The sequence below is a fragment of the Coregonus clupeaformis genome, chromosome 32 (genome assembly GCF_020615455.1).
Source record: "Coregonus clupeaformis isolate EN_2021a chromosome 32, ASM2061545v1, whole genome shotgun sequence".
NCBI lineage: Eukaryota > Metazoa > Chordata > Actinopteri > Salmoniformes > Salmonidae > Coregonus > Coregonus clupeaformis.
The window spans coordinates 6000409-6024008 of record NC_059223.1 but is presented as its reverse complement, the minus strand read 5'-3'; the positions used below and the strand labels follow the sequence as shown (position 1 = coordinate 6024008).

The window sequence follows — 23600 nt, the reverse complement described above, 5'->3', positions numbered from 1 at the left end:
AAAATCACATAATTTGTATCTTCATTATCATCCACATCATCAGGAGTAGGTGTGTGTGTGTTACCTGGAAGGATGCCGAGCGGAGCTGCAGTCCCTCCTGCATGTTCTGCTGCAGTTGGTTCTGGATGCTAATCTTCTTCTCCTTGGTCAAGGTGGACACTGGGAAGCTCCTGATCACTGCCTGCTCCCCCACTGCTCCCACACACAGGACAACACCTCAACATACACTTCTATGCTAACGTACCTCATCCACACAACACATTCAAACAGGCTTCATCTCAAAATGATACCCTATATAGTGAACTATATTGGGAATCCCAAAGTGCACTATCTCAACAGGGACAGATATAATTAAATGCTAGCTGGATGATTTACCTAGTGGGTCGTGTGGGGAGCCCTTGAAGATGATGCGGTAGGAGGTGAGGAAGAGGGCTCCCTCTGCTGGCAGGATGTGTGGTCCCCCGAGCAGCCCCCCGTAGCCTCCTCTCTGCCATCAGGGTCCAGGACCACCCTCAGACCCTCCGATACAAACTCTTCACCAGGGAGCAGCGCTGGGCGCAGTATCTTAGGCTGGGTGGGACAGAGGATGCACATGTCAAACACACTTCATCAGAACACACTGTATGTACAGACACCTGCACACACACCATGTACTTAAGCATGTCAACTAGGGCTGACCCCATTTAGTCGACTGGTTGATTGTCTGGTTGAAAGGCTGTTGGTCGACCAATATTTCTTTAATCGAGCAGTCGCAATTTAATAAAAATTTTTTGAAGGTGCACAAGACACCTGTCTGATTCGCGCCCGTCTCAGTGGACTAATTCATTGCGGAGGCCAAGGGGATGGCACCGTCTATCACTCTAAGACATGTGATGCTGAAATTGTATATAGATATATTATGTAAAAATAATAGTGCAACTAATAAATCGAACATTATTTTATAACAAATTCGCTTTCTCCAGGATTGGATACGGTCGCTGTCCGCAGTTCTGAAACAATCTTCAGTGCGGCGTAGAATTGGCGCCTTTCCCTATGTTGCTATGTGCATAATAGCAAAGTTAACCAGCATATTGGGATTGAGAACAATGCGGCGGAGGCAGCAGTAGCAGAGAAGAGGAAACAGCCATTGCCTTAGCCTAATTGTCTAAGAAAATTGAGGAGAGAGGAAACCCCAACTTAATTAAGTCCATAATCATTTACATTTACATTTGAGTCATTTAGCAGACGCTCTTATCCAGAGCGACTTACAGGAGCAATTAGAGTTCAGTGCCTTGCTCAAGGGCACATTGACAGATTTTTCACCTAGTCGGCTCGGGGATAAGAAGCAGCGACCTTTCGGTTACTGGCACAACGCTCTTAACCACTAAGCTACCTGCCGCCCCAATAATCATCAATAGCTTAACTCTTAAATGTGCCTGGCTTTATAAATCATCCATATACACTACCGGTCAAAAGTTTTAGAACACCTACTCATTCAAGGGTTTTTCTTTATTTTTACTATTTTCTACATTGTAGAATAATAGTGAAGACATCAAAACTATGAAATAACACATATGGAATCATGTAGTAACCAAAAGTGTTAAACAAATCAAAATATATTTTATATTTGACATTCTTCAAATAGCCACCCTTTGCCTTGATGACAGCTTTGCACACTCTTGGCATTCTCTCAACCAGCTTCACCTGGAATGCTTTTCCAACAGTCGAAGGAGTTCCAGCATATGCTGAGCACTTGTTGGCTGCTTTTCCTCCACTCTGCCGTCCGACTCATCCCAAACCATCTCAATTTGGTTGAGGTCGGGGGATTGTGGAGGCCAGGTCATCTGATGCAGCACTCCATCACTCTCCTTCTTGGTAAAATAGCCATTACACAGCCTGGACGTGTGTTGGGTCATTGTCCTGTTGAAAAACAAATGATAGTCCCACTAAGTCCAAACCAGATGGGATGGCGTATCGCTGCAGAATGCTGTGGTAGCCATGCTGGTTAAGTGTGCCTTGAATTCTAAATAAATCACAGACAGTGTCACCAGCAAAGCACCCCCACACCATAACACCTCCTCCTCCATGCTTTATGGTGGGAAATACACATGCGGAGATCATCCGTTCACCCACACCGTGTCTCACAAAGACAGCGGTTGGAACCAAAAATCTCAAACTTGGACTCCAGACCAAAGGACTATTTACACCAGTCTAATGTCCATTGCTCGTGTTTTTTGGCCCAAGCAAGTCTATTATTCTTATTGGTGTCCTTTGGTAGTGGTTTCTTTGCAGCAATTCGACCGTGAAGGCCTGATTCACACAGTCCCCTCTGAACAGTTGATGTTGAGATGTCTGTTACTTGAACTATGTGAAGCATTTATTTGACCTGCAATTTCTGAGGCTGGTAACTCTAACAAACTTATCCTCTGCAGCAGAGGTAACTCTGGGTCTTCCATTCCTGTGGCGGTCCTCATGAGAGACAGTTTCATCATAGCGCTTGATGGTTTTTGCGACTGCACTTAAAGAAACTTTCAAAGTTCTTGAAATGTTCCGTAATGACTGACCTTCATGTCTTAAAGTAGTGATGGACTGTCATTTCTCTTTGCTTATTTGAGTTGTTCTTGCCATAATATGGACTTGGTCTTTTACCAAATAGGGCTATGTAGAAATTATAAAAAATAAAGAAAAACCCTGGAATGAGTAGGTGTTCTAAATCTTTTGACCGGTAATGTATTTCCAAAGAAATAAGACAGACCTTGCTTCTGTTGCCAGTTTGAGTGTTTATTTAATAGCCTACTGATTCCGTGAGCACCAAGCCTCATGCAATGGCAAAATGTCGGGTAAAGCAATTTCACAGGTTCGGCTGTTTTTAATCCTAGCTATGCTGTAATAAAGGCATAAAAATTGTTTTGGGTTAGAACAGACTGGTATTAATTATAATTTATCTAGTGTTGTTTACACTGATCCAAACAGGCAGAAAAATAATATTGTAATCTAACAGCACCTGTTTGTCACACATAATAAGCACGCAGCTCTCGCTCCTATACCCTGGTTTTTGGTTTTAAACCATTTTAGTTTTAAAATTAAATAACAACGGGAGCTTTCAATAATTAGGCAAAAAAAAATACCGCAATTCACGAATGCATATAACTGTTATTCTGCTGTAATAAAGGTTTTATAGAGTATATATATTTTTATTCTTCGTTAGAACAGACTATGGTACACTTATTTATTTAGTGTTGTTCACACTGTTCCAAATGGTCAGAAAAAATTATATTGCAATCTAACATCAACTGTTTGGCACACACAATACTCATGCAACGCTTGCTCCTATACCCTCCTTTTTCTTGATCTCCAGTAGTTTCTACAACTAAGTCAAATGTCTTCCACAGATCTGACTTTTGGACGTTTCGAGTTTCTTTTTCACGTCCTCCGCATCCATTTTGCTGTCACATCTGTTACGGTGCTTAGAGTTTGTTATAACCAAATTATTGATGAGATTATGATAGGTTATAGGTCAGGCCCTATTGGTCAAAAGCATACATTTTTCACGTAAAGAGAGCAAGGGTTGAGGGAATAGGGAATTATTTTCCTAAACAAATGAGGTATTTCGGTAACAGAACTATTGAGTCAGAAACAAGTAAGAAACAAAATGGCTGTAATTAAATAAACACTTGCTGTGCATGTTCGCTGCAGCAGGGAGGAGATAGACAACGTGCACCAGTCACACAGGCACTCACTGTCATTTCATTTTAACACAGCGTGGCCATCGGGCTCCCTTCTTGAGTCATTTGTGTGTCTTACCCATTTAATCAAACAGTGGGCTTAAAGCAGGGGTGTCAAACGTACGGCCCGCGGGCCGGATCAGGCCCGCAAACGGGTTTAATCCGGCCCGCGAGATGATTTAAAAAGTATAAATTTTTGTAAAGTATAAAAATGCAAGCAAACTGTTTATACCGGGGCAGAGCAAGTAGGTCAAGCACGTGCAGCCAATGAGCTACTTTGTTTTGCCCGCGATATTTATTACGGCTTCTACTTTTAACATTATGTGCTTTGGCACCCTCATTGCCCCAATATGTCTCTGTCAAAAAAGAGAAAAGTGGACGCAGAGTGCAGAGTGTTCCAAGAAAAATGGTCATCCTATTTAATCACAGAATTGAATGGGAAAGCTGTATGTTTGGTGTGTTCAGAGCATGTTGCAGTGCTGAAAGAATATAACCTTCGTCGCCACTATGTGAGTCTTCATGCCGACAAATATGACAACTTTCAAGGACAGCGGAGATGAGAGAAGGTGAATGAACTGTTGGCGGGTCTGAAGAAACAGCAGTCTGTGTTTACTCACAGCCGAGACATCAGTGACACTGCAGTGAAAGCTAGCTACCTCATTGCTAATGAAATCGCAGTGGCTTCAAAACCATTTAGTGAGGGTGAATTTGTAAAAACATGCATGATGAAGGCAGCGGAGATTGTGTGCCCTGAAAAGCGGCAGGCTTTTGAAAATATCAGCCTGACAAGAAACTGTCACGATCGTCTAACATAGAGGACCAATGCGCAGCGTTGAAGGTGAACATATTTTATTACTATAAATGATCACACGATCAAAAACACAAAACGATAACGTGACGTCTACAGTTTCACACAAACCGAAATGAACAAGAAACCACAAACACAACGTGAAAGACAGATAGTTAAATATGGCTCCCAATCAGAGACAACTAGCCAACAGCTGACACTCGTTACCTCTGATTGGGAGTCACTCAAACAAAGAAATACAATAACCTAGAACCCACAACAAAACATAGAAACTAACACCCTGGCTCAACATACGAGAGTCCCCCGAGCCAGGGCGTGACAGAAACACAGTTGCAGACAGGATTTCCGATCTTTCAGTGGATTTGGACAGCCAGTTGAAGCAAAAAGTAAAGTAATTTATTGCGTTTTCGGTTGCAATTGATGAAAGCACGGACATTACAGATGTTGCACAACTGGCAATTTTTTCATCCGCGGAGTTGATGACACATTGACCGTCACCGAGGAGTTTGTGGAGTTGGTGCCGATGACAGATACAACGACAGCAGCTGATATTTTTACCGCACTCGTCGGCGCGCTGGACAGGGTCGGAGTGGACTGGTACCGCGCTGTCAGCCTGGCTACAGATAGTGCGCCCTCAATGATCGGGAAAAAAGCAGGCGTTGTGACAAAGTTCAGAGAGAAAGTGCAATCTGCAAATGGAGGACGTGATTTTTTGACTTTTCACTGTATTTTGCACCAGGAGGCTTTGTGTTGCAAGTCATTAAAGATGGATAACGTCATGAAGGTGGTCATCCAAACTGTTAATTTCATCCGATCCAGAAGCCTGAATCACCGTCAGTTTGACAGCCTTCTCAGAGAGAAAGACCACATCTATGGCCTGCCATACCACACCATGGTTAAGCCGAGGTGCTGTGCTGAGGCGTTTCTTTGATTTAAGAGAAGAAATTGAACAGTTCATGGAAGAAAAGGGCAAACCAGTGTTAGAATTTCATTCCGCAGAATGGATGCCGGACCTTGTATTTATGGTGGATGTTACAGAGCACCTGAATAACTTGAACAAACAGCTGCAAGGGCGCAACAAAGTTGTCACGCAGTATTATGACAGCATACGTTCTTTCAAGTTGAAGCTGTCATTGTGGGAGACGCAACTTGCCGGTGGTGATGCAGCTCACTTCCCCTGTCTGAAAAATGTGTGCGCGACCCAACATGTGGCAGACATGAAGCGGTTCAAAGATAAAATAACGGGACTGTTACGGGAGTTTGAGCAACGCTTTCAGATTTATGTTTATATGTTTATGTGCTATTGTTTTTAATTGATTTTATTTTATTTGTATATTTAACCTATTCTTGACTCTGTGGTTCTTTCACTTGTTTGGGGAACAGGATTTCATTATTTTTATCTACATTTCTGCCTGAGAAATGACACCCTGATATAGTTCTGTGATCTGTGAAACAGTTCTGTTAATCACTGAGGCATTGTGTGTTTGTGTGTTCTTTGTCCTCAGAACTTTCAAATAACTTGAGGTGTTTTATGATTAATAGTGATGTTGTGCTTTTGGACACTGTCCTCAGGCTCCAGCTTTATGTGTATATGTTTTTATGTTGATGTGCTATTGTTTTTAATTGATTTTATTTGTATATTTAACCTATTCTTGACTCTGTGGTTCTTGCACTTGTTTGGGGAACAGGATTTCATTATTTTTTATCTACATTTCTGCCTGAGAAATGACACCCTGATATAGCTCTGTGATCTGTGAAACAGCTCTGTTAATCACTGAGGCATTGTGTGTTTGTGTGTTCTTTTTCTTTAGAATTTTCAAATAAACTTGATGTGTTTTATGATTAATAGTGATGTTGTGCTTGTACTATTTTGGACACACTGTCCTCAGGCTCCAGCTTTATGTTGTATGTTGATCGTATTAAAACAAAGAAAACAATCTGAAGTTGTTGTTTTTAAGTTATATATACCATGATTTTTCCGGTCCGGCCCACTTGGGAATAGATTTTCCTCCATGTGGCCCCTGAGCTAAAATGAGTTTGACACCCCTGGCTTAAAGCATCAGACAAGCTCAGTACATATAGTTGATTTTATTCAAACACATAGGGTGTGTCTATATATGGAAAAATACACGTAATTTTTTTTAGACCAATAGATTCGTTGAAAGAACAGATGACTCTCGGTCGACCAATATGTTTTTTTTTGGGGGGGTGGCGGGGGGTCGGGGACAGCCCTAATGTCAACATCAGTGCATTAGATAAGGATAGATATCAACACACACGTCGCACCTAAACAACCACTGAGCATATCGAAGACATAAATGTATCTCACACACATCATTATCATGTCATAAAAGCAACACATCACCAACACACAGTGTGTCGCAAGCACACTCAGCATCATATAGCGTTTAACACAGCTAGCTACAGTCACTGATGCTTTACCAAGAAAAACAAGCTTGTGTTCCGTGGAGACTAATCATCAGTAATACTCCAAGTCAATAATTTGGTCCTTAGGTACATGCAAATCTTTAAAAAAAATTACAACTACAATCATTAATTTAGTTCATTTTTATATATGCATTGAGTGTTGTCCGCGCAACATCTTTTCAGTGACCTTCTGAATTATTAACTCAACTCTTACACCACACTACCACAATATATTGATTTATATTCTTCAAGAAATGCTGGAGGATCCAAAGCAAACCCCTGATCAATGAGCACTGACAACAGCTGAACATTTGCTTTGAGGTGCTTCGTAGCAACCTGTAAATACAAACTCCATTCCAATGTGTTGGGAATTGGTTTCTCTTCAGCTCCGCAGCAGAGCCAGGTCTGAAAGCAGCTGGTCTAACACTGCTCCGCCTCTCTAGCTCATCAAACTGTAGCCATGTTGAGCACCCCTGTGTGAGGGGGCCTATACAGTAAATGCCCTCTAGTCAAAAGGGCATGGTTCTGTGCAGTGTTCATGTCTTCTATGGGGAACAGAATGGCGTCACTGTCAGCACAGCCTTTACACACACACAGTGAGTTCTGTGTTTACTCTCTTGCAGAGGAAAGCTCTGCTCCACCATGATGATACATGGAACCTGAAGGGACATCCATGCTAAGGTCAGGCCGGTCCAAAGGCTGTGCGGTTGAGTTCTGGTCCAGTCTAGCCAAAAGATAAGAGGAGGAACATGGTCCTGCTGGTGTTGGATGGCCCAGGGCCAGGGGCCAGTGTGTTAAAGGCTCCAACGGTCCCCCAGCACCCCAATGAGGCTGCCAGCTGGGACTCTAACAAAGTATTCACCCCTAAACACACACACTAGACAACCCACCCACCTACGCCAGAGATATCAGAGCCAGTGATAGCCACTTATCACAGTGACCCTTTTCACTGCTTGTAGCTTGGAGTGCTCAAGGTACACCACTACTACCAGCTCCATTAACTGAATGTTTAATCCCGACAGACCCAACAGCGCTACCTCCTCCTCCCCCTGAACCTTGGGCCAAAGCAGTAGCAGGTTCCACATACAGGCAAGGACAGCTCCAACTCCACGAGTCATAAATATCTGTGCTGATGGCCCACCAGGGTCATTCCTGTGCTTGTTTACAGAGTTCACAGGATTTAATGTGCTGCTGGCAGCAGAGCTGTGCACAACGTGGTCTCAGCTATGAATGTCAGACACAAGGCCCTGCCAGACAAACATACACATCAATTACACTGGACCTGACTGGGCCCGCAGTGTCCTGGGAACGAGCCGACTAGGAGGAGAGCCCTTATCAAGAGCTGGCAGTGTGATAAGGCGCACAATATCATCCAGGAGTACTGTAAACTGGCTTCACCGTAAAAAAAACCAGTCTGATGGTTGATGAGTGATGACAATCTGATGACTGCAACATTACTGGATGATAGGCACTTCAGCTACAGAACACCACTTCCAGTAGAATAGGGGTTCTAACACTACTTCCAGTAGAATAGGGGTTCTAACACCACTTCCAGTAGAATAGGGGTTCTAACACCACTTCCAGTAGAATAGGGGTTCTAACACCACTTCCAGTAGAATAGGGGTTCTAACACCACTTCCAGTAGAATAGGGGTTCTAACACCACTTCCAGTAGAATAGGGGTTCTAAAACCAAAGGACACAGGTTTACTTCAAAGGCACAACAAAATTACTCCATTAATGAGAATGATTTTGATAACATTTTGATGACAGATTACAGAGTTTCAAATGGTACTAATATTCATGATTGATAAACTCAATTTATATTCAGACAGACATTTAGAGAACTCTGTGGCCCAGTGCAGGGCAGCACCTACCATCTGAATGGGTGGCCCAGTGCAGGGCATCACCTACCTTCTGAATGGATGGCCCAGTGCAGGGCAGCACCTACCTTCTGAATGGGTGGCCCAGTGCAGGGCAGCACCTACCATCTGAATGGGTGGCCCAGTGCAGGGCATCACCTACCTTCTGAATGGATGGCCCAGTGCAGGGCAGCACCTACCTTTCCGAATGGGTGGCCCAGTGCAGGGCAGCACCTACCTTCTGAATGGGTGGCCCAGTGCAGGGCAGCACCTACCTTCTGAATGGGTAGCCCAGTGCAGGGAAGCATCTACCTTCTGAATGGGTGGCCCAGTGCAGGGAAGCATCTACCTTCTGAATGGGTGGCCCAGTGCAGTGCAGCACCTACCTTCTGGATGGGCGGCAGCCTCCTGCTCTCCCTGTGGACTGCCTCCAGAGTTTCCATCTGCATGGCCACGATGCCTGGGGTCAGATGTCATGACCAGTTAGCACGATGTCATCCACACACAAAAACACATACACATAAGTTAACCAACCCAGGTAAACATAAACACATGCATGTACACACCTACTTACAACCCAAGGAAGCCTATATTTACAGATTTGAAGGCCACCACCTACAGTGAGCTACAAAAGTATTGGGATGATACAATGACTATGAGGTTAAAGTGCAGACTGTCAGCTTTCATTTGAGGGTATTTTCATCCATATCGGTTGAACTGTTTAATCAAGCTTGTAACTCTACAAATTTGTTGGAAGCATTTGCTGTTTGTCTTGGTTGCGTTTCAGATTATCTTGTGCCCAATATAAATGGTAAATAATGTAGTGTGTCATTTTGGAGTCACTTTTATTATAAATAAGAATATAATGGTTGTAAACACTTCTACATTAATGTGGATGCTACCATGATTATGGATCATCCTGAATGAATAGTGAATAATGATGAGTGAGAAAGTTAGATGCACAAATATCACCCCCCCTACATTAATGTAGAAGTGTTTAAAAACATAATATTCTTATTTACAATAAAATAAAAGGGTTAACTGATAAAGCTGACAGAATGAGGACAGTGGGAGTTTGCAACTGAAGTCAGAGGTCACAGTGCTTGCTAGCTACAGAGCTCCGGGATAGAGGTTGTATTGGGGTTTAATTGACATTGTATTGGGTAGTATTGAGGTTGACTGGGAGTCGTACGGTACCTGGGATCATGCTATGCAAACTCTTGATGTGGTCTTGGCTGACGCCACTCTCTGTGCACACCTTGTCAATGAAGCGGGCGATGAACCGTACCACAGAGTTGGCCACGTCGCTGTTCTCAGAGTCCTCAAAGCCACTCTCTGTGTCAAAGCTCTCCGCCACACTGCCTGCAATACTGCAAACACACATTTAGTCAGATTTTAGTCTGCATGAATGGCATGAGAATAGAACACAGACTGCAGAGAGGGATGCTTGAAATTTTCCCAGAGATGCACATGACGATATAGTGTGTCTGAGGTCTGTGAGCATGGCACACCAGCAGTCTGGCGAGAGGTCAGCTGTGATGCCATGACCTCTCACTCGGCTCACGCGGTCTCTTGGCCACGCTACACGTTTCACATGAGACGGTGATGTAATGTTCCGCAGGGTTTACAAACACACAGATGAGATCCAGAAGTCTCTCTGTGAGAAACAAAACAAGTCTGGGGCAAGAACCAAAAGAGAGAAAATAACAACCACTTAAACACATTAAGGACATCGCCTTCCCCCCCCTACTCATGAAACTAGCGGCAAAACAAGAACTAAAGGATTCATTATGGTGTAGTCTGGAACATTCTTCATGTAATCAACTCAAAGGGCCTAACATCTCCTGTAATAGGCTTCAGAGGGGACTAGCTAGGGGGCTACTGTGTAGCAGCAGCGCATACAGAAAGCGAAAGTGAGAAACTCAGGATATGGCCTTGGCAGACCCTTCTCCATTTCTGAGAAAAGCCAGCCCCCCTACGTGTGCGAACTTCATAAAATTGGTACACATTACATTATTGTTAGTGCAGAGCACTGGAAATCCCAATCTTTGGTTCTTTTGGTTGAGTGGAGGTCGCTCCCCCCTACAGACAGGCTGAGTGTGTTACCCACCCTAGCAGACCTGAGGCTGTAACTCCAGCAGGTGATAGGATGGATGTGGGAGTGGGCAGGATATGCCCGAGGAGGTGCTGGACACTGATCCGCTTTAGAGGAGAGGAGAGTGGATCATGTAGACGGAGAGTAACACCATGTTCACCCACACACTTATCATCACCTTATTACAACATACAAAAAACTCCCCAAGCAAGAGAGCTATCGTCCAAGATAACAACCTCACATTTGAGCTCTTTTTCTCTTTCTGATCAAGTGCATTTCACTCTAGGGGGCCATGCACTTCTGTGTGCTGTGCCAAAATAACTGTTGATATATCTGTGGGGAATAGATAGGAGTCAGATAGAACTGACTGCATATCAGTGGGGTGCAGTGATGTGCAACCAGCTGCTCTGCTTGCCTGTTGGTGACGATGCTGTTGCTGCCGCTCTCCCAGTCAGCGACAGGGTTGGCTCGGAGCAGCTTGTTCTTGCTGGTGTCCAGCGGGACCAGCAGGTAGACCAGGAGGCTGGCGTAGTGTATGGCCTGGCTGAACACCGTGCTCTCCTCATTCTTCACCAGCTCCTGCTGCTTCTCCTTGCTGAGGCAGGGCCAGGCGCGCAGCTGCTCCGCCGCCAGGTCCATTGCCGTGCGCTCCGAGGCGCTGGGGGCCGCCGGGGGAAGGGGACCCTGCTCCTGGGGGGGGGGGGAGAAAGATATGGTTCAGTGTCATTCTGCAAATGGGGCTAAAAAAATTAATAGAAAAACTGCCATTATATGGCTCTGAAACCTCTCATTCCCTTACCTTTAGCCTGGCAGTGATGCCTAGTTTGTCTTCAGGGGCGGTGAGGTACAGGGCTCGGATCTGGTTCTGGACCTCGCTGTAGAACGTGGCCTCCCAGAACTGCTGATTGGTCCAGATGGGATGGTCCTGGACACAGGTGTAGGCAAACTGGCTCACCCCAGCCGGCAGTTTCTGCAAACACAAGGGAATATTTTGACTGCAAGAGGCTGTGGAGTAGATGTTTTCAACAGCTTACACTGAGGCTCTGACCAGGCAAATGTTCAGATGTGCTGAGTGTCCGCTTTTGACTTAACATACAAGAGAGTAGTTTGGGCTCACCGTCTCACAACTCGTGAAACTAACTGGGCTGTGGTGAGCATAGCTTGTAAAGAAGACCATTAAAACCTGGGTGAAAATAGGAAAATAATCCAAAGCTGCCAAAGGTTTCAAGCACAATCAATCATTTCTCATTGGCCGTAAGTTTTTCAACACTTACAACACCATACCAAGAACGTTAGACTCCCGCTCTCTCGCTGGATGAGTACTAAAAACAGGGCCCTGTAGTTTTTCCACAGTATGAATAGTGAACTGAAGCACCTGTTTGCACACAGCACCTAGAGAGAACATGCAGCTCTGCTAAAGCCATGAAGACTGTTCCTATGCCCCGATATAAACACATGAATGTTGGGCAACAGCTATAGCACCTACTAGTCCTGGACCCAAGAACACAGAGTGCCAACACTGTTTGTAAATTAACATCCTTACAACCCCCTACCTCTATGTTCATCTCTTCCCCCTGACCGAGTCTGAAGGCCATGCGTCTTTCTTTAGTGATGCTCAAGCCTCTTATTAGATTAGCTTCTGATTTCTCCCCTGACACAATACAACACAGCGCTGTTCATTATTGCTTTGGTTCTCCCTGAATGACCAGCGGCAGTGGGGCTACTGTAGTTACCAGAGGCTACAGAACTAATAATAACTAAAATAGCTACAGTCCCGGCACCCTGCTGAGGCTTACCCGAGGGCAGGGGTCCGAGCACAGAGCCCTGGGGGAGTGAGAGAGCAGTGTGAGGAAGTTCAAAGGTGAGACTGGAGCTGGAAATGATTCTAGTGTAAGTTGGTCTGTGTATCTCATCATCTCTCCTCTCCAGAGAGGTTTGAAGGCCGTTGGAGTGCAGCAGTAGACCGTCTGCTCTGCTCCCTCCCTCCCTGCTCAGGACAGCCCTGCACCTTGCGTCGTATCCCTCTGATGTAAATGATAAATCCACTACTAAGCCTCCTATCTAAACTGCTGTCACAAAGACATAATTCACCTCCAAATGTACGCAGTCCGTCAGCGTGCAGCTTTATATCGTTAAGGAAGTAAGGAGGATGACGCCAATGTCAAAGCTCGTATGGATAGTTTCATTCCCCCAGGAATGTTTTATACACATTACATCTTCCCAGGAACACCGTGTCCTCCGCTAGCACTCAGTCATTTACAGGGAGCTGGGCTAACAACCCTCTGTCGATCAGAGACAAATCTGCCACAAGTGCTTTCAGGACAAACTGTGGCGCTAATAGATTTACAGATTACCTGAGTGGATTAACGAGTCTAGACTAAATGCACAGAGGTCAGTGTTAAAGGATGGAAATGAATTAACCGTGTCCATTCATGGAACAGTAACCAATAAGAAAAACAAGAACAGTAGACATGTTAATGCAGTTGTTCTTCTGGGACCTGCACCAGAAAACAATATTTACAATATTAGTCATCATGTTCTCATGTCATATGGTGTGGGTCTTGCAGCAGATTGAGTGGAGATGTGTGTGTCTTCCCGTGTTAAACACAGCCTGCTCAGTTGTCTGGAGGTCAGGTTGACCGCGGTCGGTTGGCTCTCCCTACTCTGATAGCAGAGGGGAGCCAGGGCCTAGGCTGCAGTCAGAACCTACTACACAGAGCACAGGGACAAGAGAAGACAGATGGAGGTAGATGACCCTCAGAGACACATATGAACGGTCCACTTGCCAAATGCAGAAGAGGAATGCAGGGCTGGAAAAGAGGAAAACAAGCAATACAAGGCAGAGACAGACAGACAGACAGACAGACAGACAGAGAGAGACAAACAGACAGAGAGAGAGAGAGAGCGAGAGAGAGACAGACAGAGAGAGGCTCTGTTCACAAACACAAACAGACCCCCAGGACAACAACAACACAATTAGACCCAACCAAATCATGAGAAAACAAAAAGAGAATTACTTGACACATTGGAAAGAACAAAAAAACAGAGCAAACTAGAATGCTATTTGGCCCTAAACAGAGAGTACACAGAGGCAGAATACCTGACCACTGTGACTGACCCAAACTTAAGGAAAGCTTTGACTATGTACAGACTCAGTGAGCATAGCCTTGCTATTGAGAAAGGCCGCCGTAGGCAGACCTGGCTCTCAAGAGAAGACAGGCTATGTGCACACTGCCCACAAAATGAGGTGGAAACTGAGCTGCACTTCCTAACCTCCTGCCAAATGTATGACCATATTAGAGACACATATTTCCCTCAGATTACAGCGATCCACAAAGAATTCGAAAACAAACCCAATTTTGATAAACACCCTTATCTACTGGGTGAAAAACCACAGTGTGCCATCACAGCTGCAAGATTTGTGACCTGTTGCCACAAGAAAAGGGCAACCAGTGAAGAACAAACACCATTGTAAATACAACCCATATTTATGTTTATTTATTTTCCCATTTGTACTTTAACTATTTGCACATTGTTACAACACTGTATATATACACATAATATGACATTTGAAATGTCTTTATTCTTTTGAAACTTCTGAGTGTAATGTTTACTGTTAATATTTATTGTTTATTTCACTTTTGTTTACTATCTACTTCACTTGCTTTGGCAATGTTAACATACATTTCCCATGCCAATAAAGCCCTTAAAATGAAATTGAAATTGAATTGAGAGACAGACAGAGAGAGACAGACAGACAGACAGACAGGGAGAGAGAGAGAGAGAGAGAGGGGGAGAGAGAGAGGGGGAGAGAGAGAGGGGGAGAGAGAGAGAGACAGAAAAAGAGCTCAAGGTCTGGCTAGGGGATCCCAGAAGGATGATGTTAGGGTTTATGACACGACTTTTGAAGGAAAAGGTGGTAACTCTTCAATAATATAGTATTTCCCATAGAGCTAGATAGATAGTGAGAGAGACAGAGACATATACAGAGAGACAGCTCAGGGTGTGTTCATCAGCTCTAAAGGGAGGTACGATGTCTCATAGCTCTGCTGGTTGACCTGTATGTATCTGGACACTGGAGGAAAAGAGACGTGTTTGATCCGTGACCAGAATTGGGCAACAAAATAGTTTATGGTTGTTTTGGAGCAAATCACTTGGTGTCCATGGGTATAAAAATAGTCCTTTGTGACAGAGACTCTGGGGGAATAAAATATCACGACAGGACCAATCAATCTTTCTAGATTTATTCCCCATGAATCACTATTGTGTCATTGGAGTTATTTGCGTCCTGTAGCACTGAAGACGTCTCCATCCAAACAATGTATTTACACAAATGACTGAGTCAAACAAACAGAGGAGACAACATGTTGAAAAGCGTGGAACAAACAAGTCCATCACGCCATACGTATACATGCGGGATGTACTGTGAACATAAATGTTCTACAACGTAAACAAAGACGAGTCCAGCTCTAGACGTCTCACAGGGACACAAAGGTCACGCCGTAAGTCATCTGTCCTCCCCAGGACCAAACGTAAAACAGCTTGACAGGGAAAACCTTCCAAACCCTCCACGCATAAACGGTGGCAGAAAGAATGCAAACAGTCCAGCGGTTTTCTGTGTTGAGTCCAGAATCATGTTTTGGTTTTGACAGCAGCCGCGGCGCATCCAATGAATTAATTTACTCATAGAGCCAAGAGGTAGGCAGATCTCTACTCTTGGTCTACATTCAATTGCAACAACAAAAACATGAATAAAAATGTGAGTTTATTAAAGGGTACAATAACACCAACCCAAACAGTGCTGACGCTTGTAGTAAGATGGGGTTTATCATCAGAAGTAGTATATTTCTGAGAAATACAGAAACATTTATACAGAACAATACAACAACCTGTCACTGCTAACTGAGATATGGCCTGTACAAAGGTTGCATGCAGTTTAAGTAAACTACTTACTGAGCCCAAGAGAGAGCACGCCAACCAAGTTTAACCCAAAAGCTCCTGTCAAACACAGTTCAACCTGTTGACTGTATTATGACGACTACACCAGACACAAAGCCCTCTAAAGTAAGTAACATATGTTGTTCCAAGATTGGTTTAGTTTAGCAGACCTCACTGTGCAGCCTGCCAGACACCAGACAGACAGCGTGAAGATAGGGGCAGAATATAGAATATAGGTCAATGAAAGGCGGCTCTTCAGTATGAACATTTGCCCAAAACACAAACCAAACACAGACAATGTCTCTCGCACAAACACTCAGTGTGAGCGGGCACATTGCTGGGAAGCTTCCCACATTCTGTAGTGAGGAGAGGTTGGGCAGCAGCACTGTGGGCTGAAGACAGTCCACTGGGGAGGGTCCAGACTAGCCAGACTAAAGCTAAGAGAAAGGAGACCAACGTGACACTTGACCACAAACGTGACACTTGACCTCAAACGTGACACTTGACCACAAACGTGACACTTGACCAATCTACATTCGGGCAACGGGCAATCTAAAAATGTTTTATTATTTTATATTTAATTTTAACCTTTATTTAACTAGGCAAGTCAGTTAAGAATAAATTCTTATTTACAATGACGGCCTACACCGGCCAAACCCGGACAATTGTGCGCTGCCCTATGGGACTCCCAATCACGGCCTGGAATTGTGATACGGCCTGGAATCGAACCAGGGGGTCTGTAGTGACGCTTCAAGCACTGAGATGCAGTGCCTTAGACCGCTGCGACACTCGGGAGCCCCATACATTCATCAGATTAAGTTGAGAAAAACCTCATAAGAAATCCCTGACTTGGGCTTTCATGAATTTTCACTCCGCCTTAAGACAGGTGATTTACTATAAAAGGGTCATTTTAGTTTAGAGTGTGTTTCTGTGGGCAGCCTTCAGATGAGGGCATTGTGGTGATTGAACACATTACATATTGTGGTGATAAAACCCAGAATGTGAAGCCCTGACCTAATTTCTTCCAGACCTGATCCACTCTTCTCATTGTCGTTACTGCGGGCAGCAGACGTTGAGGGGCTGAGAGGCTCTGGGGAAGATGTCAATGAGGAGTGATGGATGACAGGTGCAGGTGACGCAGCGGTTTTAATAGGAAAGGGCCTTAAGCCAACTGACCTCGTTGAGAGGAGTTGAGGGTGGAGGGGATGTAAAACTTCCCGATTAGGTGATATATACTCCTGTGGGCTGAGCATGAGGACTGGCTGGAGTAAAAAAAAACGATGTACAGTAACCAGCAAGGCGGATGTTGTCAATGGCACGTGCTACCGTACGGCATGTATTGTCCTTGCCACTGCAAGACTGTCTATTATGTACAGTTCACTATTTACACGGATGGCATTATACTTTTCAAGGAAAGCAATAGGCCTGATCTTGTAAAGTAATCTACATGAGAAACTCAAAAATAAGAACATGTTCATAATGAAACTATGCAGCAAATTCACGAGGCAAGCCAGGGTTACTATGGTTATGCAAAATGTGTAAAAGAGTAACCTAATCACTCACTCAAAGCCACTTGAGCACTGATTAACAAAGTCTTTCTATGGAGATTACAGACAGGTTGTGTGTGTGTGGAAGTCTTTCATCCTACTGCCCAAATGCCTTTCTGGGGATACCTCTGGCCCAGTTTGAACTACCATTTTATTACAGGTTCTCCTCCGCTGGCGTGACCCACAGGTAAACACCTATCAGATCAGCTTCACCTTCTAGGAAATCTAAATGGGATCCACCGACAGCAGGTTGTCTTGACTTGAGGCCAGTGTGCTGTTGTAGTAAGGCTGTGTTTGGAGGTTAGGAGTACTTGGACACAGATGTGCAACATGTACCCGAGACGTGTTGTTTTCCTAAATCAGAGTTAATCTTCCATGAAAAGGTATGCAAATAATATTGACCATAAGACCCGTGTCAAAACCATTCCATGGCAAAGCAACAAAACGGTTCTGGATGAAATTGTCTTTTTTTGGCTTCGTAACAAAACACATGCACAACTGAAAAATTATTGCACATTTCATCTGCTATTTTGTCACCTTTTTGTCACGATTGTCACCTGGATACAAAGAGAAGACACTCCTTCTGGTCCCCTTCCTCCCAACCAACGATTCTACAAATGGTTCTCTCAGCAGTGTCCTACAGTAGACTGTCATGGTCCTCTACTATAGCGTGGGATAAACCAAACACTCACAAAACCACTGGCTCCTTCATCTGCTGCCAGGCATGCTTTGAACAGCCCCATAACAGTCAGTGTGGTAAAGTCAAAGACTATGGGGAAATGTTGCAGGATGGGGGGTAGAGTAAAGCAGGCCAACAGACATTTTGCAGAAGTATGTAATTGACTATCGTGCGATTCTGCGATTATCCCGAGAACCTCTGTGGAACGTTGTGAACCATCTTAAGGTGCTCCGTTTTTTTGGGATACGTTGTTTTTCCAGCTTTTTCATAGCGTTTTTCATCAAACAAGAGATTCCACAATAGGACCGTGGCGGATTCCTGCGCTCTTGCTTTTCGCAATTTGCCTGACCACACGCTGGACTCTACAGTTAATGCCATTTCTTTGGAAAGCTGGGAAAAATCTGTTGCGTTCAGGATCTCACGATATCATTCCTTCTCTGTGCCAGACCCCTCGAATCGAGAATCGAAGAGATGCCTCTCAGGATTCGTGTTTCTTTCTGAAAACCTGGTAATAAGGTCCTTTAATGTAATCCTTTAATCAGATTGTATGGTTACGTAAAATGGGAAGACAGAAAAAAAAAACGACAGGAAATCCAATGAGTTTGGGCAATGGCTTTCAGATGTCTTAATGAAGAGGTAGAAAGCTGGAGCCTAGGGTCACAGTGTTGTGTTGACAACTTGACGGTCACAGAGAGACACTGTTACTCCGTTATAGCAACAAACCAAACTATCAACAATGTGCTGTAGTGGGGTCTGTGACCACTTTACTCTGTTTGTGTACAGAGACAGAAGAGTATGTTAAAAAAAAAAATGCTCTGCTCTCACCACCATTACATAGCAGGTCACACAGCACACCTGTATCAACAAACAGAGACAATCCCCTTGGTTTTATTTAGATAATTTACTATATGAGTACATTTCCAATGCCACTGTGGTCTGATAGAATGGTTAACCTGGCTGGGAAACAGAGAGAGCAGGCTTATCTCGGAGCGTTACATCAGCCTGTCCTGTGAGAACAGGGTGAGTCATACAATGGCAGAGAGTGGGCGAGGTCCAAATTCTGTCTCTAGGGTCTGTACCCAATGCAGGGCAACAACCCACAGTTGTCTGTCGCCGTGGAAACAGCAGAGCTGTGGGGACATATTTGTGGTGCGCGCTGCAGCAACCGAGTTTGATCACAGCGGATTGGCAACCACAAACCACAGCAGCCCACTTGGCTTTGGTGTGAGGTACAGTTCTCACCCCCTTTACCCTAATGTGGCTAGTCTGAGAACAAACGGGACACTCCCCTGTCCCCTCCCATGTCCCAACTGAGGCTGGTGGTCAGAGCTGTATGGTCGGAGGCCTGGGAAGTCTCTTGTCCTGCCTGGAACACATCTCCTGACATGAGGTTAGAGCATGCTGCATGCACCAGTGGCAACCTTCAGAACAGGACCAGTGCCAGGACAGCTGGAATATCACACCCCATCCTTTTTCTATTATTGCCAACCCCCTGTTAAAAATACAATCCATTAAGACGGCCAGCTTGTGGTGAATGCCAGGCCGTCCTGCCCTTGATTGAGCAATATAATCAAAAGGACCTGCTGCCTGACTCTCTATCCGCTCTCTCTGTGTGAGAGGAGAAGACCTCTGTGGAGTGGAATCTCCCAGTCAGTCAGTCACTCACCCGGTAAAAGGCCGTCGTCAGGGGCAGCAGGGCGGAGGCGACCGTGTACTCTTCAGAGCTGGAGCAGTCCTGTGGGTCACACAACAGGGGAGTGGTTAGGTTAAAACACAGCATGACAATATTACAGCAGCAGGTCAGGCCACCAAGTAAACCTGTTATATCTCTATGGGTCAAAACGGTCTGGGCAGTGTACCTGTAATATCTCTATGGGTTAAGAAGGTCTGGGCAGTACACCTCTCCAAAAAACATTACGTACGAGCAAAATCTAATACTGTAGTTGTTTGCAAAAATTACAATAATAATTTGAGTAATTTAATCTTCAGGGCTGGCACCAGCCATACTTTCCCTATTAAGGCCACTGCAGCGTTGGGACATATGCTTCCAATAGACTTATATAATCCTGACAATTGTCAGAATGTTCCAATTTCTCTATTTATTGGTCATTTCATGTTTTGCATTCCTGCTCCAGATGACATCCCAGAGTTTCCGGGATCAACATCTACAAAAGTATTCAATAAAACCATGGGATGTTGCATAAAATCACAAATTGTCTTGGCTATAAAATGAAACATCCATTAGTCAAGCACCATGGTGAGTCCAAAAAAACAGACATTTGATTTTTTGAAACAGCTAGAGCGCAGCTGACTATTATTTCTCCCATCATTTTTACACCACTCACAGAATGCATCTGTACTGGGGTCTGTTTGAAATAAAAGAAAGTTGTATTCAATGGAGCATTAGAGATAAGTATGGCATTCGGCAGAGCTGGGGACTTAAAGGCCCAAATGGAATGAGAACATAGAGAGTGGATGGGAAAAGGAGAAAATCTGAAAAGCACCCAATTCGGACCCAAAAGATCTCCACACACAGGAAATTGGTAGTTATCTCCATGAGCTTTGTTGGGATTCATTTGTTCAACTGGGAAAATGAGAATGGCCGCCGGAAACTTGATTTAAGTCCATGTCAAAACAGCAGAGCTGATCCTGATCTGGTGCTGTGTCTCATAACCCTCACAGGGACCCCAAGGGCAGGGAACGTAATAAATCAAACACGTGCACACACACACAACACACACCCTAAACACATCTGCATTCACAACCCATCTTTCATACACATACGAACAAACACTTCATAACCATGCACGCATTAGACAAACTTTGCATTTTCACAAAGACGCACACAACCTCACACACATGCAATCAGAGCCTCTCATTTTGGCAGGAGAGGGGGGTGAAGGGATTGTGACAGGAATGCTGGACTTGCCAATAGTGGAGAGGGGGCCTTTTCATGGATAACTCCCCCATTCCCTCATCCCTCACAAAAAACTGAGGAATGTACAGAAAGGAGCAAATGCAAAACACACGGACTTCAGCTAAACATGAAAGCCTGGCCCCCCATGGACCGAGCTATATACGTTCTTGTTTTCCCCTTGCAGTTCGTTTTCAGTTATTTGGGTTGTGGTTGAATGCTCCAGTTTGGAGCGCCACGAAAGCTTTGTTTACCGGCATCCTTGACAATGCCGCAGGTCACAGAGGTTCAAAGAACCCAGTGAAAACTCTCAAAATAACTCCAGGAGCGGAAGTGCAACGGCAGAAAAATGGGAACATTTAAAAGAGCCGTCATTATTCAGACAAAAAGACCACAAGGTCAGAGGAGCAAAGTCTGGGCTAACATTTCATACAGCATCGTTCTACTTCATCTTTCCACAACACTGTACTGTAATGCCTTGAGCCGAGCCTGTCAACATCAAAAGGCAGAAGCATTGATTCAGAGCATAAAGAATTGTCATAAGACCAAGCAGTGCTCTGCTATCTGTAAGAAAACAGACCCAGTGTACATGTTCATATGTCATTCTGGCACAATCCCGTTTACTTTAGCCGACCTCAGTATCATCTACAAACAGGACCGCATGGTAATCTGACAGAAGAGGAAAAGTGATGTTCTTCAAGTGCCAAGTTTAGGGAAGACTTGATGTCTTAGTAGCAGCTATCCAGGTTAGTGCCATGATTTACTGTAGTACAGAACTTCCTAGGCCAATAGGTCACAACAAACCCTACTGAGAGTATAAAGACGCCAAACTACAGTGAGGCTGAATGACTGAAAGAAGGCAACGTGTGAGGGAGACCCTGATGTCTGCTGGCCTGTGTAAGCTCTACTGCATGTCCTTGGAGTTATCCCTGGTTCACCAGCAGCACGTAAGCCTGTTTACATTGAGACAGAGGAATGCTGCCGTTTATGATTCGGGACACTGCAGTCGCCGCAGAGCCCAGCGCATACGAGCACATGCAAGAGTGCAGGGGCGGGCGTGTGTGTATAAATGTATGTGCGTAAGCGTATCTGTGTGTGGAAGTGTGAGGAGAGCAACGTGCACCCCTGCAGCTCCGCTTAGGAAGGAGGAAGCCGTCTCCCCTTTCCTCCATCTCTTTCATTCTCTCTCAAGGCTGTGGTTCATGGATGACTCATGGTGTTTTGCCCCTGATAAACACGTAGGCCTATACTCAGCAAACAAAGACCCTGGCCCGCACGTTTAACAGACCCCCATGACAGGAAGTGAGCAGAGAGCAGCTTCCTGCAAACTCCAGACACCTCTCCCTCAGCGCTTTCCAGGAACCGTCCGACTGAGACAGGCATTTAAAGCAGAGAAAGGGAGCTGGAGGAGGCTTTTATGAGGCTGCTGTGCTGTGGTATTATTAATACAGGAACCATAGAGCACAAACCATACTCACTCATCATAAGCTGACTCATTGACAAACAAGCATAATACTGCACACAGACGTGCACACAGACACATAGCATACACGCAGACAAAGACAGACTACAAACTATGGTACACTAATCAAATTGAATGTCAGAAGCATGGAATAAAATCACTGTTCGCTTCCTGGCCTGTGCAGTGTTCCCTGGCCATGTTTACCTGGTCCTGCTGGCTGACATCCGAAAGCGATACGGATTTATCTGTACATGGGAATGATGCTCATGAGAAACTTCCCAGTGCCTTCGTTATGTTAGCCTGTCCAACCAGGCAAGAAACTGACAGATCTGCAACCCCAAGCAGAGCAGAGGAGACTTTTCACAGCAAGAACCGACTCCTCTTCTGACAGAGGATATTAAAGGAGAGCAGGAGAAGTGGGGGACTCTAAATGAAACCTTAAAGAAAGTTACTGTCCAGGACCTGGAGGGAGATTGGCTGGAGACGCTGTGTGAGACTGTCAAACACACAGCAGTACATCCTAGTAGAGAGGAGGGCAAAGAAAACATCACGATATTGCATGAATGGGAATCTGTGGACACTCCTCCCTTTAGCAAAGCAAAGCCATCAGTGCTAAATATCTCAAAAACGAATCACCTGCTCAACACTAAACCTCTATTATTGAAATATGTGGCGATTGAGCAAGTTGAAGAGACTAAACTGCTGAGTGTAACCCTAGATAGCAAGCTGTCATGGTCAAAACATATAGACTCAATGGTTATTAAAATGGGAAGCAGTAGTCCATAACAGGGCGTTGCTCTGCCTTCTTGACATCTCAGTCGACCAGACGAGTCCTACAGGCTGTAGTTTTGTCACACATGGACTACTGCCCAGCTGTGTGGTCATGTACTGCAAAGAGGGACATAGGTAAATTGCAGTTGGTCCAGAACAAAGCAGCACGTATCAGAACAAAGCAGCACGTATCGCATTTAGATGTACACGGAGGGCAAGTGTCAGTAACATGTGTGTCAATCTCGCCTGGCTCAAAGCTGAGAAGAGATTGACTGCATCACTATTGGTCTTTGTGCGAGGTATTGATGTGTTGAAGGTAACGAAGTGTCTGTTCAAGCAGTTGGCACACAGTTCGGACACTCATCGGTACAACACAAGACATGCAATCAGAGGTC

General features: G+C 44.7%; 1 protein-coding gene across 1 annotated transcript in view; it reads right to left on the bottom strand.

Annotated features, from left to right (window-relative positions):
* sbf2 (SET binding factor 2) overlaps positions 1 to 23600 on the bottom strand; it is a 139775-nt gene that overhangs the window by 19878 nt on the left and 96297 nt on the right. Inside the window, 8 exon segments of the mRNA XM_045210021.1 lie at positions 65 to 192; positions 376 to 468; positions 471 to 570; positions 9186 to 9259; positions 9997 to 10169; positions 11310 to 11584; positions 11694 to 11864; positions 19725 to 19793. Coding sequence (XP_045065956.1) covers positions 65 to 192; positions 376 to 468; positions 471 to 570; positions 9186 to 9259; positions 9997 to 10169; positions 11310 to 11584; positions 11694 to 11864; positions 19725 to 19793 — 1083 coding nt within the window.